At 44.9% G+C, this 16,819-nt stretch overlaps 1 protein-coding gene across 2 annotated transcripts; it reads left to right on the top strand.

The window, feature by feature from the left end:
* Nucleotides 1–70: 70 nt before the first annotated feature.
* Nucleotides 71–3,668, top strand: LOC101837613 (immunoglobulin omega chain). 2 transcript variants are annotated; one of them, XM_021231504.2, is made up of 4 exons: nt 71–286; nt 2,660–2,813; nt 2,893–2,998; nt 3,089–3,668. In XM_021231504.2, the coding sequence occupies exons 3-4, from the start codon at nt 2,953–2,955 to the stop codon at nt 3,451–3,453; spliced, it is 411 nt and encodes a 136-aa protein (XP_021087163.1). In that variant the 5' UTR covers nt 71–286; nt 2,660–2,813; nt 2,893–2,952; the 3' UTR covers nt 3,454–3,668. The 2 variants fall into 2 exon arrangements, with proteins under 2 accessions (XP_021087163.1, XP_012974151.3); XM_013118697.3 differs by lacking the exons at nt 71–286; nt 2,660–2,813 and having other exon boundaries at nt 2,848–2,998.
* Nucleotides 3,669–16,819: the final 13,151 nt, after the last annotated feature.

Here is a 16,819-nt window from a genome sequence, read left to right as displayed (position 1 = left end):
GCCGTCTGCGTCCGGTTTGGTGCAGCTGGAGTTCCCCAAGCCTCCACTGTGTCCCTTCTCCCTGCATCCTGCATCCTGGAGGGGGAGTCTCGCAAAAATCATCCAGAGAAAACGATGATGATTGTCATTATGATTATGAAAACAGATGCTATTAATACTTAAAATTACAGACAGCAGGCTTCTTTCAGAGTTAGAAACATTTGAGAGTCAAGGATGGTGACTCACAGCAGGATTCCAGCAATCAGGAGGCTGAAGGGGAGAGTCAGAGGCCAATCACAGCTACACAGTGAGTTTCATTCCAGCCTGGACTACAGGGTATACAAACCAAACCAAGCCAAACCTCATTTAAAATTTTGTAGACAGTACCATTTGTGTTAATATATCTGGAAGACGATGCACAAAAATGTTTTTTAGAGTGTTAGGATCACAAAAGTTTTAAAATAGTTTTCATGACTTTATTAACATTTTGTTTTTAATAGACCAGTGTAGTGACACATAACCTTTAATCCCATAATTTGAGAGGCAGAGGCAGGCAGGTTTGTGTGAGTTCAAGGCCAGCCTGGGCAATACAGGGAAACCCTGTCAAAAAACAAAAACAAAACAAACAAGAACAACAATCCTCCCGGTTTTAAAACATCACTCTATTACTATGACTGGGCCCTGACAGTTCCAAAAAGCTAGCTCGGGTTGGGTACTCATCCTCAATATATCAGTTAAAGAGACAACTAAGATGACTGCAAGATGGCTCAGCTGTAAAGACACTGACTGCCATGCTGGCCATGTGCACATGAAATAAAAATAAAGATGTAAGTAATAATAAAAATCATAGAAAGGAGGTGTATTCAATGTGCCCACATGTGGTAAGGAACCACTAAAGAGATCTGGTGATTCTCCCCACAAGTTTCTGGGGTCCTGACATGAGGCTTAGGCTTAAGTAGAGAGCAAAAGGTACACTTAATACACAACCATTGTAAGTGTTTGGGGGGATTGGATAGGACAGATATTCTGGCACTTGGAAGTCACAGAATACTGTTACGGCTTCGATGGAAAGATATCTGGAGTTTGGGAGCTAAGGAATACCACAGGTCACAGTAATCATGGCAGCTTACAGCCCAGTTTCAGTGAAGGCTTCCCCAGTGTGTCAGCTCTGCTCCAGCTGGAGAGGGTTTCCCTGCCGAAGTTGTTACAGACTTCAGTGCCCCGAGAGTGGAGAGCAGAGTTTAACAACTGCACTCTGCCAGGGGAAGGTTTCCCCAGCAAAAATGTATGAGCTCTGCTCCGCTGTATGAGTTCTTGAATAAGGTCTCACCTAAACCTCATTGAAGAGATTTATTGGTAGGGAAGAATCCAGGAGAGGGGCTGCCTCTGCCAGGGTGGAGGTAGGACAGCCAGTAAGCCGGAACAGCCGGAAGCTGAACAGGCACAGGGCTTATATAGGGATTCTTAGGGGGTGCAGTTTTTCCAGGGAGATTTCCAGGGTGGGGACTGGTCAGATTTCAATCGCTGAGTTTAGGATGGTTAGATCTCCTGCTCAGGGATTGGTTAGTTTTCTGCACAAGGGTCAGATTTGGCTCTGCTTTCAGGGACAAAGTGTGTTTCTTTGACACTGGTTTCAGGGCCAGGGTGCATTTCTTTGGTTCTGGTTGCAGGGCCAAAGTGTGTTTCTTTGCCTTTGCTCAGGGTGTGGCCCTTTGACTGGCCCTTTTTCCCTACAGTCATGGTCAAGGTTGTTAAGTTCAAACCCAGAACAAATGGCTGAGGTGCCTATTTAACATATCAAAGCAGCCCTGGCCCCGGGGCTCTCTCAGCATCCCTACCTACTGGCATACTCCTGCCCTCTATTCTGAACTCTGTAGGCCAGGCTGCTCTTCCCACAGAGGCTCTTCCCTATATAATCTAGACATTTTGGTTACTTGCCCCCTTGTACTTTTGGCCTCCTGGCTGCTGTACCTGGTTCCTCTCTTCCCTCTCCCTTCCCTCCTCCTCATGGCCCAGCTCAGTCTGGTCATGTCCACTCTGGACTTTACTAGATGTCCCTGCCTCTGGCTATGCTCTCCCTTTTTTCTAAGATAGACATTTTCCTCCACCATACCTAGGAGCAAACATGTCCTTTCTCTTCCTTTTTATTTATTATTTATTTAATTCGAAGGCGTGGTCTTGCCCAAAATCTACCCATCATTGTCCCATAGTGATCTGATAAGTTGTCAGTATTGAATGAAATCTCTTCCTCAGAGACAAGTGCCTTCAGTGGCTGGCTCCAAGTCTTCAGCCTTTCCCCTCTTCCATAATGAGATTCCTGGGAGAATTTTAATTCTTGGGGACAATAGTTTAATAGCACAGGTGTCTGTCTTTAAATTATCATTGTAACATCCTGGCAGGAGTGAAGATATTCAAAAGAACAGCCCCTCCCTTTATCGATGCCATTATGATCTCTGTTGCTTCTTTTTTGAAGTCTCATTACCTGACTTTGTTTAAGGAGGGAAAGAAAGACCCAGTTGGAGGCTCTTCAGAGCTTAGAAGGGGTCAGAGCACCCCACTCCTGAGGTCCCCCGTTTCTTGCTGTGTGAAGAGATGCTTTTACAGGCCTGAGGATGCATCCTCTCTCTCTCGCCCCAGTTCACCAGGCATTTAAACGTGAACAAGAAATTTGTTTCCGCAGGGCTCAGCTTCTCAGGGGAGAGTTGAGGTCACTCCCCCTCAGGGAGATGAGCCCACCAGCCAGCTCCTGGCTCTGGTCCACGACTTTCTAGCAGGTGCTTCCTCCTTGCACGCTTCCACGGACAAAGACCAAAGGCTACCATCAGACCATTCTGGTAAGTGACGCTGCAGAGCCCAGAAAGCCTGGTAGGGTGGTGAACGGGAACCAGGGGTACAATGACCCTCTTCTCAAAGCAGGGAGGAGAGTGTTTCCCAGCTGGCAAGGGCCTCAGGAGCTGCAGCAGGTCTCAAGCCATGGCCTGGACTTCTGTCCTGCTCATGCTGCTGGCCCACCTCACAGGTAAGGAAACTCTTGGGGCCCAGAGCCTCCTTGCCCCTCCTCTTGCCTTGCTCTGCCCTGATGATGGGCTCGCTTCTGTCTTCTTCCCAGGTTGTGGCCCCCAGCCCATCCTGCATCAGCCACCATCTGCGTCTTCCTGGCTTGGAACCACCATCCGCCTCTCCTGCGCCCTGGGCAGCAACCATAACATCAACATTTACAGCATTTACTGGTACCAGCAGAGGCCAGGCCACCCTCCCAGATTCCTGCTGAGACATTTCTCACGTTCAGACAAGCACCAGGGGCCCAACATACCCCCTCGCTTCTCCGGATCCAAAGACACGGCCCGGAACCTGGGGTACCTGAGCATCTCTGAACTGCAGCCCGAGGACGAGGCTGTGTATTTCTGCGCCATGGGGCCCCGGAGCCAGGAAAAGGAGAACTGGATGGAGAGGGAGAGAGGGGGAGAAAAGTAGCTTACAGATTTGGGATCCCGGGCTCTGGAGACATTCAGACCCTGAACTCAAGGGCAGTTTGCTTTGCTCGGCTAGGCTGGCTCAGGAAGGAGGGTGGAGCACTGGGGCTTTGCAGAGCCAAGAAGATGGAGCCGTTCCGCTTTTCCTTGTCTTGCAGTGGTGCCGTGAGCCCCACAGGAGGCTGGATTATAGAATTAAAGCTGTTTTTCTGGGTTTGGCTTGGCTGGCTTGTGATCTCAGAACCAATGTAAGAACTGGCTAGTCCCTAGAACCTGACTAGACAGCCTTAGCTTGGCCCGGTACCACGAACAGCATACTCATGATCACAGGCAAGTGGATGACAGAAACGTCTTGGGGGTGGGGTGAAGACCTCCTTGCAAGGACAAGGTCTTCTATTGTCACCTTCATAGTCTAGAGTAAAGAAGCTTAGGAAACTATCATGGACCTCACTTTGGGGGAGAGCAGGTGCCAAGTGACGGGTCCAGAACAGGTTCCCCTCCTTGGTACTAGTGATGTTTTGGGATGGGGTTGCTTTGTCATGGGGCTGCCTGTGTGTTGTGGGTATCGAAACCTTCTCTGGCCTCTGCTACCAGATGGAGTACACAACACCCTTTCCCCCCACTGTAACTGATGACAACCCAGATGGATCCAGATAGCAGCAAAAGTCCCTGGGGTGAGAGATGCATTTCCCTTCTATGCAGGGGAGTGATAGGCCAGCAAGCATTTAAAAAACATATACACACAAGAAATAATTATTTTTATTATTTATTTATTTAGTAGTGTTTCTGAGAGAGGGTTACTCTGTGTACCCCTGGCTGTCCTGAAACTCACATGTAGAACAGGCTGGTTTTGAACTCACAGAGATCCGACTGCCTCTGCCTCCCAAGTGTTGGGATTAAATGTCCGGTGAAACAATTCTTTATTACTGGAGCTGGTTAGTAAGTTAATTGTCATCCCATAAAAATCAAAGGACAAAAGTATTAAAAATTGTGGTTACATAATGTTAATGAACACATTACCAGAGTAGTTGTAAATTGTGACTTCAGTTGTGAAGTGGGAGAGGTAAAATGCAGAGCATTCTTGCAAATGTTTTACAATAGACTGCTAAAACGGTGAGTTATCATGTGTGAGTCTGTCTGTAACCAAAGATGAACTGGTATAGAAGTTACACACCTACACACACACACACACACACAGGGTGGGATGTCCAGACAGTGCAAGACAATGATATTTATTAGTGACATGATTATTGTTGGGTCTGGGGGTACAAATAATGGGGGAACAGACAACCTGAAACAGAAGCAAACTTTGTTACAAACAAACAAACAAGCAAAAAATCACACTGTAGGGCCCAAAAGCTTTTCAGCTCTAGCTGAGATCAGTCAGAGATCAGCTTCTCACACTGTGGCAATGGGGGCTGATTTTGGGCCTCTTACAGTAAAATCAAGCACCAGATGTGGGTTAAAGAGCTTTTATAGCCTTGAGTTCTGGCATAAAGTCACAGTTTTTAGTTTTACAACTTTGGTTATAGCATGTTGACTTAGAATGTTTGTGAAAGCCTGTGGCTGACACAGCTGCTTTTCCCTGTCCCTGAAAGAATGCAAGGTAAAGAGAAGAGTCACTTAGGAGGACAGTTAAAATTAAGGGAGTACAACACAGAGGGTCCCATAGAGGCAATACTTAGAAAATAATCTTTGCCTACCTGCCTAGCTGGGAAGCTGGGAGGCGGGAGACCATTGTTAAAAGTTTACCTCTGTACAGTGGCTGCCAGGCTGTCTTCTCTTAAGGTTGTTAAAGGTTAACAGGGGCTGCCAGCTTCTTTTTTTTTTTTCAAAATGTGTTTGGGCTTACAATTTTATATTTCTATATTCCTGGATCCTTCATTTCTGTATTCCTATTTCTGGACCCTTCATTATCTTTTTTCTTTTAATGAAAATAGATTTTTTCATATAATATATTGTGATTACAGTGTCCCTTTCCCCAATTCTTCCCACCTCCCCTCCCATTGGATCCACACCTTTTCTGTTTCTTTTTAGAATACAAAAAGGTATCTGATGAATAATAATAAAAAATAAAAGATAAAAATGAACAAATTGGAATAGGACAAACCAACCAAACAAACAAAAGCCAAAGAGAGAGCATAAGGAACACACTGATGCAGAGACACACATGTTGGAACAGTCAGGAATCCCATAAAAACCCAAAGCTGGAAGCCAAAATGTACACACAAAGGACCTGAAGGACACACACACACACACACACACACACACACACACACACACACACACTCTGCACTTACACACAGGCACACACACATGCTCTGATTTTAAGAGACAACCCTCGCCCCCAAAGATGCTATTGGGTTTGTTTTGTGCTGACATCTGCCGCTGGGTATGGGGCTTCTTTTTAAAAGTGGTTTGTTTCCCCAGTGAGCCTCCCTTGAAGAAAACAAATACTTCATTTGAAATGGCTATCAATTGGAGATAGCTTCTGGGTTAGGGAAGGAATGTGTCCTTTCTCCTTTCTGGTCTAGGACCCATGCAGGGTATGCATGCTGTTACAGTCTCTGTGAGTTCATATGTGCACCAGCTCTGCTGTGTCTAGCAGGCCTTGATTCCCTGGTATCCTCCAACTCCTCTGGTTCTTTCATTCTTTTTTTTTTTTTTTTTTTTTGCCTCCTTTTCTGAAGGGTTCCCTGAGCCCTGCAGGGAAGGATTTGATGGAGACATCCCATTAGGGCTGAGTGTTCCAAAGTATCCTTACTCTCTGCATGTTGTCTGGCTGTGGGTGTCTAGTTGTTCCCGCCTGCTGCAGAAGGAAGCTTCTCTGATGATGGCTATGGGTATGGAAGAACGTCATTAGGAGTCATTTTCTTGCTACATTCCTTTGGCCGGACAGTAGCATTTGGTTTTCTCCTAGGTTGATGGCCTGCCTAGTCTGATATTCTTGACCACCCGAGCAATGTTGGGTGTGTGTTCCACCTGCAAATGGGCCTTACATCAGATATTGGTTGGTGCTCCCACAGCTTTGTGTCCCCAGTGCACCAGCGTATCTTGCAGGCAGGTGACTTTTGTAGATTGAAAGGTTCGCAGTTAGGTTGGGGTTTAACTCTCACCTTTGGTGGCATGCAGAGTACCTTCCAGTACACTATTCAGTAGGGGTGAAGGCTCCAGGTAGACACCATATCACCTTCTCTGTGTTTAATGAGTAGTGTAGGTGTTGCCTCTGTCAGTAGGGCCTTGCCATCATCTATTTGTGGGAATAATTTCTCTCTTTGCATTATATGTATGCCTAAGAGATCAGATTCAGGTCCCAAGACTTGGCAGCAAACGCCTTTACCCACTGAGCTGAACTGTCTTGACTGCCTAGCACCGACTGACTTGTAAGAAAAGCATAGTTTAGGCTTGTCTGTCGTGGGTGTGTGTGGGGACACCAGACCTTGTTCAGAAACCCACCCCTGCATCAGCCTGGGAGCAGGCAGATGCGTGAGACAATGTTTACTGAAAACATGTTTACTGAAAACAATTCAGTGCCATAAAGCTCCTGATAAGGGCTCTGATAGGGCTTGCTCACTGAAACACCATGACTTTGATCCCCCCCCATGGCTAGCTGCTTCTTCCTGCTCCCTGCTGTCCCCCCCCCCCATTCTGGTGCCAGAGATTTAACCACCAGCCAGGAGGTGAGAGGTCGGTGAGAGCTGTGAGAGGTGTGGGAGAGTTCGATTGGAGATTTATGCATGTATGGATGGCAGAAGTTTTTTTCTAAAGGGAAAGTTTCTTGGGAAATTCTCCTAAGCCGATTTGGGGAACATAAAGTTTTCTTAATGCAAACCGACTGGTCCCTGTGTCATCAATCCTCGCCACATTCTCGGATACAGGCTGCTCAGCAGGTGCGGCAGGTGTGGCCTACTCTTCCTGTGTGTGCGGTGTCAGCTCTTTCCTTTCATCCGAGTTGTTTCTCACCCAACCGCCACTGGGCTTCCAAATCTCCGTCTGCTGTCGCCTTGGCTTTCCCTGTGTCCTTGCTGTCCTCCGTCCACATTTGCCTTTGCTCTATCTGACTGCTTCCTGTGTGCTAAGGCTCGGGGGCAAGACACATCCACAGTCCCGGACTTTCCAGTGGCCACACTCAAATAAAGTGGCTGTGCCTGCTGGCATGAATCTGTGGACCCTGCTGCTTGGTAGCTTGAGGCAGAAGATGCCCTGAGTTTTTAGCCCAGGGGGATTTTTAGCCTGGGAAACAAAGTGAGACTTCCCATCTCTAAAAATAGTTTTCAAAAAATAATAAAAAGCAAGAATAGGTGAAATGATTTCTAATGATATTTTTTATTTAACACATGTCCTAAATACAATCATTTAATGAGCTACCAATGTAACGGGCACGCATGAGCACTGTTTTTCCTTCGGTACTCCATCTTTGAAACCCAATGTGTACTTTACAGCTGTGTTTTATCTCAGCTCACACCCACAACAGCTGCACGGGGTATGGAAAGAGCACAGCTTGAAGGGACCCTGTTCAGACCCCTCATCACGCAGCCTTTGGATGCTGGTCAGGTCCTGTGCTGAAAGCCCCGTGCCCCGTCCTTTCCCCCTGCACTGTCATTTCTGCTGTGTTCCGCTAACTGCCACTCATCACGTGCCTGGTTTGCTTGGTCGCCTCCAAACCTCACTCGAGCTGTTAACACTGGGAGGATTTCCTGCTCCTGGACTGCGTCTTCCTCTGCACTGATGCAAGGCTCCACAGACATCTCACCTCCCCCAGGGCTACCGTTTCCTGGTCGCTCTGCAGTTGCTACCTCCCTCCAGTGGGCAGACAGACTGTTTTCCTAATTACGGTTAGCACCTGCCTCGCAGCTCTGGTTTTACTTAGCAAGACTCTGTGAATTCCCAGCTGGCTGGAACCTCTCTGTGTGTGACAAACACTCTAGGTGATAAGACAGGCGGGTGAGTGATGAATGTACGAGCCAGTGAATTCTTGGCTACTTTCCTTAGGATCTCACTGGGACTCCACAGTGGCTGAGGTCACTGTGATCCTCTGAGCTGGGGAGAAGCAGCCCAGATTCGTATTTACATTCGTGATGGCCACGCTCCCTGTCTGTACATCTGTCTCTCTGCTGTTTCCCTCTGACACATTACCGTCCTCTGACGACTGAGTACTGTAACCAAGAGGGGCCTGGAAAAGGAAAGGTTGAAGGAGGCGAATGTACATCAGGAATGTGGGAACCGTCTGAGCCTGGGACAGAGAGCTAGTGGACCCACTACCCAGTGCTGCAAAGACAGGGATCAAGACGACTCCCGAAGGGCATATGGAACCAGGCTGTGGGGGTCTAAGGATGGTGACCTATGCACACACCTTCCAAAATTCAACAGGAAAACAGAACCAAATGAATTGTACATGTTGCCAGTGACTCAAACATTCTGACCTGAGAAAGATACCAAGAACCTGGGGGGGGGGGATCTGAGGAACTTCTGGGGGTCTTACAGGGTGGCACTCAGGTTGTCCAATTCCATGGACAATCCATGGACAAGTCATTGTGTTTATTTTGCTTTATTTATTTATTGGTTTTTCGAGATAGGGTTTCTCTGTGGCTTTGGAGGCTGTCCTGGAACTAGCTCTTGTAGACCAGGCTGGTCTCGAACTCACAGAGATCTGCCTGCCTCCCAAAAGAGTGTTGGGATTGAAGGCGTGCGCCACCACCGCCAGGCTCGCTTTGCTCTTTATTTTACCTACAGCTCCTACTTTTCTTACTTAGCCTGCAGTTATGCTGGGCTGTGCTCTCCACTTTGTTTCTCTACTGTTACTAAGAAATAGGTAGTGGCCTGTGCATGCTAACAAGATCCTTGACCAAACTTCAGCTGAGTTTGTCTGGACCGTCTTCTCAACTAGACTTTAACCTTGGCTCATAAAGACTACCAAACACTGACCTAGTTCCTAACATCGGGAGGCCCCATGTCTAAGAGGACCCAAGTTCCTCTTGAAGTGTCTTCTGAAAACTGCAGAATGAATATACTCAGGCAAGGCCCCTGCTACAAGTCTCTACTGGAGAACCGGAGCCTAACTTCAAAAAGGCGCAGTTAGCTCTCTTAGAGTGGGAATGGTAAGAACTGCAGATTTCTTCCTATAGACCAGGAGTTAGTAAGATGACTGCATACAAATATGCCATTCCACACGAGGGAGATGAGCATCCATGGAGTCATATACTATGGATGCCAAAGGACAACTCTTCTCTTTCCCATTTTGTGATTTGTTTTTCACTTCAACAATGATTTATTTATTTTTATTATTCATGTGTATGCCACATGAATGATGGTGCTTGTGGAGGCCAGAAGAGGACTCGATGTGTGCTAAGAACCAAACTGCCAACCCCTGGTAGCAAGTGCTTATGATCACTGAGCCATCTCTCTAATCTCACTTTTTTCCCATAGTTAAAAATTTACGTTTTAGAAGCTGGGAGGTGGTGGCAGGCAGATCTCTGTGGAGTCAAGACCACCCTGGTCTGGAGAGTGAGTTTCAGGACAGCCAGGCTACACAGAGAAGCCCTGTCTCAACACCCCCCTCCAATATTTTTTAGTGCAGCATACAATGTGATGGGTTTCATTCTGGCATTTTCATACACTTGTGTCATTATACTTTATTATCGCTCATTCTGCTCCCCCCTCCCCCTCCCTGTGCTTCCTGTCTCCTCATTGGCTGGTTTCCTGTCTTCCCCCCAGATAACCTTCCCTTTTCTACTTTCATGTCATCTGTATTCCATTATCTTGTCTGTCCCTGTAAGACCCTTCTCTATTCTTGATCCCCTTTCTAGTGTCATGACCTATAAGCACAAATACAATATAATTTAGATCCAGGGTCTGTGTGGGAGAGAAATTGTGCTATTTGTCCTTCTGCGTCTGGATTTTATTGCTAGCATAATGATTTTTAGTTCCATCCAATTTTCTGCAAATGTCATGATTTCATTTTTCTTTACAACTTCATAAAATTCCATTGTGTGTTCATGCCATATTTTCTTTATTCTTTTCTTTTTTCTTTTTTTTTTAATTGGGAGACTTTAGTGACTGCTTCTATTTCCTTAGGGGTAATAAGCCTATTTAAATTATTTATCTGGTCTTGTTTCAATTTTGGTATGTGGTACCTATACAGAAAGTGTCTATTTCTTTTAAAATTTCCAATTTTGTGGAGTACAGGTTTTTGAAGTATGACCTATTGATTTTCTGAATTTCCTTAGTGTCTGTTGTTATGTCTCCCTTTTCATTTCTGATTCTGTTAATTTGGATATTCTCTCTCTGCCTTTTGGTTATTTTGGCTAAAGATTTGTCTATCTTGTTGATTTTCTCAAAGAATCAACTCTTGGTATCATTGATTCTTTGCATGGTTTTCTTTGTTTCTACTTTACTGATTTCAGCTCTCAGTTTGACTGTTTCCTGTGGTCTACTTCTCATGGACGAGTTTGCTTCTTTTTTGTTCTAGAGCTTTCAAGTGTTCTGTTAATTTATTAGTGTGGGATTTCAACAACTTCTTATGTAGACATTTAGTGCTATGAACTTTCCTTTTAGTATTGCTTTCATTGTGTCCCGTAAGTTTGGATGGAATGTTCTATAGATGTCTGTTAAGCCAATTTGAGTCATTACATCTATTAGTTCCTTTATTTCTCTGTTAAGTTTCTGTCTGACAGACATGTCCAGTGGTGAGAATGGGCTGTTGAAGTCTCCCAGTATTAGTGTGTGGGGCTTAATGTGTGATTTAAGCTTTGGTAATGCTTCTTTTACAAATGAGGGTTCCCTTGTATTTGGGGCATTAGATGTTCAGATTTGAGACTTCATCTTGATGTATTTTTTTCTGTGATGAACATGAAATGCCCTTCTTCATTTCTTTTGATTACCTTTATTTTGAAGTCTATTTTGTTAGATATTAGGATACAAAAACAGGATCCATCCTTCTGTTGCATACAAGAAACACACCTCAATTTCAAAGGCAGACATTACCTCAGAGTAAAGGGTTGGGAAAAGATTTTCCAATCAAATGTACCTAATAAACAAGCTTTTACGTGTTACTTGGCATTTTTCCTTTGCAGCTCTTAATATTCTTTCTTTAGTTTGTATGTTTAGTGTTTTGATCATTATGTGTCAGGGAGGTTTTTTTTTTTTTTTTTTTTGGGTCCAGTCTATTTGGTGTTCTGTAAGCTTCTTGTACTTTCATAAGCATGTCCTTCTTTAAGCTGGGAAAGTTTTCTTCTATGATTTTGTTAAATATATTTTTTTGTGCCTTTGAGCCGAACTTCTCTTTTTCTGTCCCTATTATTCTTAGGTTTATTCTTTTCATGGTGTCCCAGATTTCCTGGATGTTTTGTGTTAAGAATTTATTGGATTTAACATTTTCTTTGACAAATGGATCTATTTCTTCTGTTGTATCTTCAAATTCTGTGATTCTCTCTTCCATCTCTTTTATTCTATTGTTTATGATTACATCTGTAGTTCCTGATCAATTACTCTCAGTTTGTGGTTTTTTTTTTTAATTGCCTCTGTTTCAGTCTTTAAGTCCGTAACTGTTCCCTTCACCTGTTTGCTTTTTCCTGGTTTTCTTTAAGGGATTTACTGACTTCTTCCAATTTTTTTGTTTTTTCCTCTATTTCTTTACAGGAATTTTTCATTTCCTCTTTATGGTCCTGAATCATCTTCAAAAAGTTATTTTTAAGGTCTTTTTTCTTCTGTTTCATTTTCGTTGGGATGTTTCAGTCTTGCTATTGTAGAACTACTGGTTTCTGGTGGTGCCGTATTGCTCCTTATTCCTCTTTATGATCCTGAATCATCTTCAAAAAGTTATTTTTAAGGTCTTTTTCCTCTGTGTCATTTTCGTTGGGATGTTTCAGTCTTGCTATTGTAGAACTACTGGTTTCTGGTGGTGCCGTATTGCTCCTTATGTAGTTGAATGTATTCTTACACCGTAGTCTACCCCTCTCTTCCGCCAATTGGTATAGGTGGTGCCTGTGCTTCAGGGGGTCTCTCTTCCTCCAATTGGTGCAGTGGGGCCCTGTGGCTCCGTTGATGGCTCTTCCAGGTGCAGGCAGGGCAGAGCCTCTGGTGGTTGCTACTGCAGGTGCTGGCGGTACCAAGATGCAGGTGCTCACTGCTCTAGGTGCAGGAGGGACTGATGCAGCAGGGTATGGCACTGGATGCTGATCCCAAGTGAAGTAATTTCTCAGCTCAGCAGTACATGTCAAGGGAGAGCAACCCCTCTAAGAATCTTGAGAAAGACAGACACAGGAGGATGCAGTGAAGTGAGATCAATCAAGCTTTAGGCTTTGCCACTGTATGAACCAGAGACTCTGGCATGAACAGCACCCCCACTCTCCTGACTCTTGCAGTTTGTTCTTTACAGGCCACTCCAGGTAATTCTTCCACTGTCAGCTAGCTGTCAAGCACTGCCTGGCTGGGGCACAGGTGCTCTTTCCCAGAGAAACTTGTTAAGAGCTTCTGGAAGCCAATGCTGCCGATGCTCCCAGCTCACTCAGCGCTCCAGCTCACTTGGAGCTTGTGATGACTTCTTAGTTATCAACGTGATGACGTCTGGAATTAACTACAAACCCAAGCGGCTAGGCACACCTCGAAGGGATTTTTCTTGATTGTATCAGTTGAAGCGGGAAGGCAAACCTTAAATCTCGATCATAAGAGGTCAGAAGACCCACCCTAAACCTAGGCCACACATGGGCCCGTATAAAGCACGTGGAAGAAGGAAGCTTTTGCTTTTTGCCTGTTTGCCTTCACTTTCCACGACAAGCCCTTCTATCCTGCTACAGAAGCACTCCTTCCCTGGTATTAGAGCGTACTTGTTCAGGATTCGGACGCATGCGCAAGAACAACTGAGAAATCCAGCCTCATGGAACGAACAACTGTTGGGTTCTTGGGAGATGAGGATGGATGGACTAGCAGGGTCACAGTCTGTAAGTCCCCCTAACAAAGCTCATTTATATGTAATTTCATCTAATCAGTTCTCTTCCTTTAGAGAACCCTGATTGATATGGGGAGTTTCTTTTCTGGCCCTGTCTTTTTGGTGTTTTCTGTATCTGTTTGTGTATGTTTCCCCTTAATTTGGGGGAGTTTTTCTTCTGTAGTCCTGTTGAAGATCTGATCTATGCCATTGACTTTTTATTCTTCTCTTTCATCTATGTCTATAAGCTGAAGATTTGGCCTTTTTGTGGTATCTTATAATTCCCATATGTTTCTTTCATGTATTTAAAATATTTTTCATATTCTTTATGTGGTTTAATTTCTCTACTTTATCTTTTTTTTTTTTTTTTGGTTTTTCGAGACAGGGTTTCTCTATGGCTTTGGAGGCTGTCCTGGAACTAGCTCTTGTAGACCAGGCTGGCCTCGAACTCACAGAGATCCGCCTGCCTCTGCCTCCCGAGTGCTGGGATTAAAGGCGTACGCCACCAACGCCCGGCTCTCTACTTTATCTTAAAATTCAGATATTCTATCTTCAATCCCACTTATAAGGCTGTCCCCTGAGTTTTCTGATTGAGTTATTGAGATTTCAATTCCACCTTTATTTCTGCTTGAGATATCAATATCTCTACCTTTTGTTTAAATAAGCTTTTATTTCTTGGGTTATCTTCATCATTTTACTCACCTATGAATTTGTCTTTTCTTGGACATACCTTAGGTGCTTTAAGTGCATTGAAGGTTTTTTTAATGTCTTCTTTAATCTCCTTGGATTCTTTGTTCAAGTTTACAATTGTTCTTCTTCATTTCTGTGTGCTGAGGGTTATCTAAGCAATTCTCATTGGAGAACATTTCTATAGGATTAGTGGGTGGGTTTGAAAAGGGAGAGAACATACTATCTTGATATTTCATATTGTTTTTCTGTGATATGACCTGGGCATGTGGACTCCTTTTCTTGTTTGATGTGGGTTCTAGCTTCAGGCTGGGCCAGTGCAGGAGCTGCTGTGGGGGCAGAGTTAGGCTCGGGAGTGGAGATAGTGCAGCATACTTGGTTTGGGTAGACTCATTAGGAAAAGCCAGTGTGTATGCTATGCCTCCTGCATTGAGAAGTTCTAAGCAGTTATGTTCCAAGTCAAAGAGTATTACTGGGAGTAGGGTAGTGGCCAGCAATCAGCTGGCTGAGGACTCTTTTGTTCTGTGTGGATAGGGCTTGTGGTTGGGCAAGGCCTTACAAACGTTATCATCCCAGGTAACCCCGGCGCCAGAACCTTTGGTCCTAGCAGTTTTAAATCCCGGTGCAGATCTCAGACATTCAAACCCTTGGCCCTACAAACCTAACACCCTTGTAGTACTGACTTTGAGACTTTGCCCCTTGAATGTTACAGACCTTGGGTATTAGGACCCTTGGCCTCACAAATATTACGATCTCTATGCAGTCCTCTGGTAGTGTTCCACTAAAGTATTCCACAGGTGAACGCCACAACTACTTGATCACCTTCCAGTAGATTCCACCTCTGGTTTGCATGTGTGTCTGTGTATACATATCAATATGTGTGTGGCTGTATGTATGTGTGTTGTGTATGGAGGTCGGAAGTTGATTGCTGAAGCAGGTTTTTTCACTTGAAGCCAGACTTAGGCAACTCAGATGGTCTAGCTAGCCAGCTTTCTCCAGGAATCCCCACTTTCCACCTTCAGAGTGCTGGGAGTAGAGATGAACATATATGTGGTTCTGGGGGTTCACACTCAGGACCTCTCTCTTGTGTGACAAGCACGTTAGCCTCTGAGTCATCTCCCCAGCCCCTAGACACCACCTTTTAAAGGTACCACCATCTTCAGTATTGTCACACTAAGGACAAGGCTTTGAGCATGTGAACTTTTAGAGGGCAAGCTACATCCACACCATAGAGAGTGGGTGTCAGGGAGAGGTATGTGCTCACACATGACACTCGTGTGCATCCTAGTGGCTTCTGATGTAGATGTTTTGAAGAGCATTCTCTAGAGAAACAAAATGGTGTGTGCGCGTGCATGTGCAGAGAGATTTAGATTGTCAGGAATTGATTTCCATAACTTGAAGATGGAAAGTTCAGGCTGTTAGGCTGGAAGCCTAGGGAGGAGTTGCTGTTAATGTTCAAAAGCCATCAGTCAGCCAAGTTTCCTCTTGTTCAGTGAGCTAGATGAAGCCATCCAAATCATAAAAGGAAATCTGTATTATCTGAAGCCATGATTTAAATATTAATTTCACCAAAACTATCCATGAGACATCAAGATTAACGTTTGACTAAGTCCCTGGGCTCTTGTGGCTCAGCCAAGTAGATACAGAGACTTCATCATCACATTGATCTCCATGCTTGCCAGTGACTGCTACATTATCATTCTCCATTGATCTCCATGCTTGCCAGTGACTGCTACATTATCATTCTCCATTGATCTCCATGCTTGCCAGTGACTGCTACATTATCATTCTCCATTGATTTCCATGCTTGCCAGTGACTGCTACATTATCATTCTCCATTGATCTTCATGCTTGCCAGTGACTACATTATCACTCTCATGTCCAGTGAAGCCTTGGAATCTCTGGGCTTTGGAGTATGATTTACACCCTCTAAAATGAATCGGAGAAGCCACTGCAGAGAGGGTCTCAGGGACCATGGAGCAGGCCAGGGATTTGAAAGTTGGGAAACTTTTAGAACATCCAGTGTAATCTGGAAAAAGCAGTCTGTAGCTGTTCAAAGGTCAGTCTGTGTGGGTGGGTATGCAATGGCCATAGGCAGCCTCTCTGTGGCCTTGAGTGGAGAGGTGGGCAGGAGCCAGAGGAAAGGGGTCTTTTCTTGTACCAAAGCAGGGCTGAAGTATCCAGATATAAGACAGTCCTCTACAAAAGAGAGAAAAGAGTCAGGCATCTTGAATATTGAGTGAGGGTGCGGACTGATGGCTATATCTGGATAACGGAAGGAAGCTGTAGTTTATGGCTGCTTCTTGCCCAGAAGACATGGTAGCATCAGGCCTCAGAGAACAGAATGGAATGTCTGGAGATCTGGCATTGCTCCAAGGGGGAATTATGGGTTCTGAGTCCTGGGATGTGGAGTTTCTGTGGTGGAACCATTTGGTCAATGTTTCTTGGATGTTTCCTTTAATCTCTTAAGATATAAGGAGCCCAAAGTAGGAAAAAGGCCATGTGCTTCAAGTGAGGAAAAGCTAGACTGTACCAGGAGTCCCCTTCACTTCACATCTGTTAGGGAACTCACACTCTTGTCTGGTACCCTGTCTTTGTCTTGATGGATCATGAGCACTCCAAGATGTGGTGCTTGCCCCTCAGGGTTCCCTGTCAGTTTTTGAGGGACTTGGATTCCAAGCAAAACCTCATGAGTTCATGGAGTATGGTTCTCATGATCTCTGTGGGACAAGCAAAACACCTGCTTGCTACAGAA

The sequence above is a fragment of the Mesocricetus auratus genome, unplaced genomic scaffold (assembly GCF_017639785.1).
Source record: "Mesocricetus auratus isolate SY011 unplaced genomic scaffold, BCM_Maur_2.0 Super-Scaffold_100008, whole genome shotgun sequence".
NCBI classification, from domain to species: domain Eukaryota; kingdom Metazoa; phylum Chordata; class Mammalia; order Rodentia; family Cricetidae; genus Mesocricetus; species Mesocricetus auratus.
Note: the sequence above shows the minus strand (reverse complement) of the source record. Positions and strands in the feature narration are given on the sequence as shown.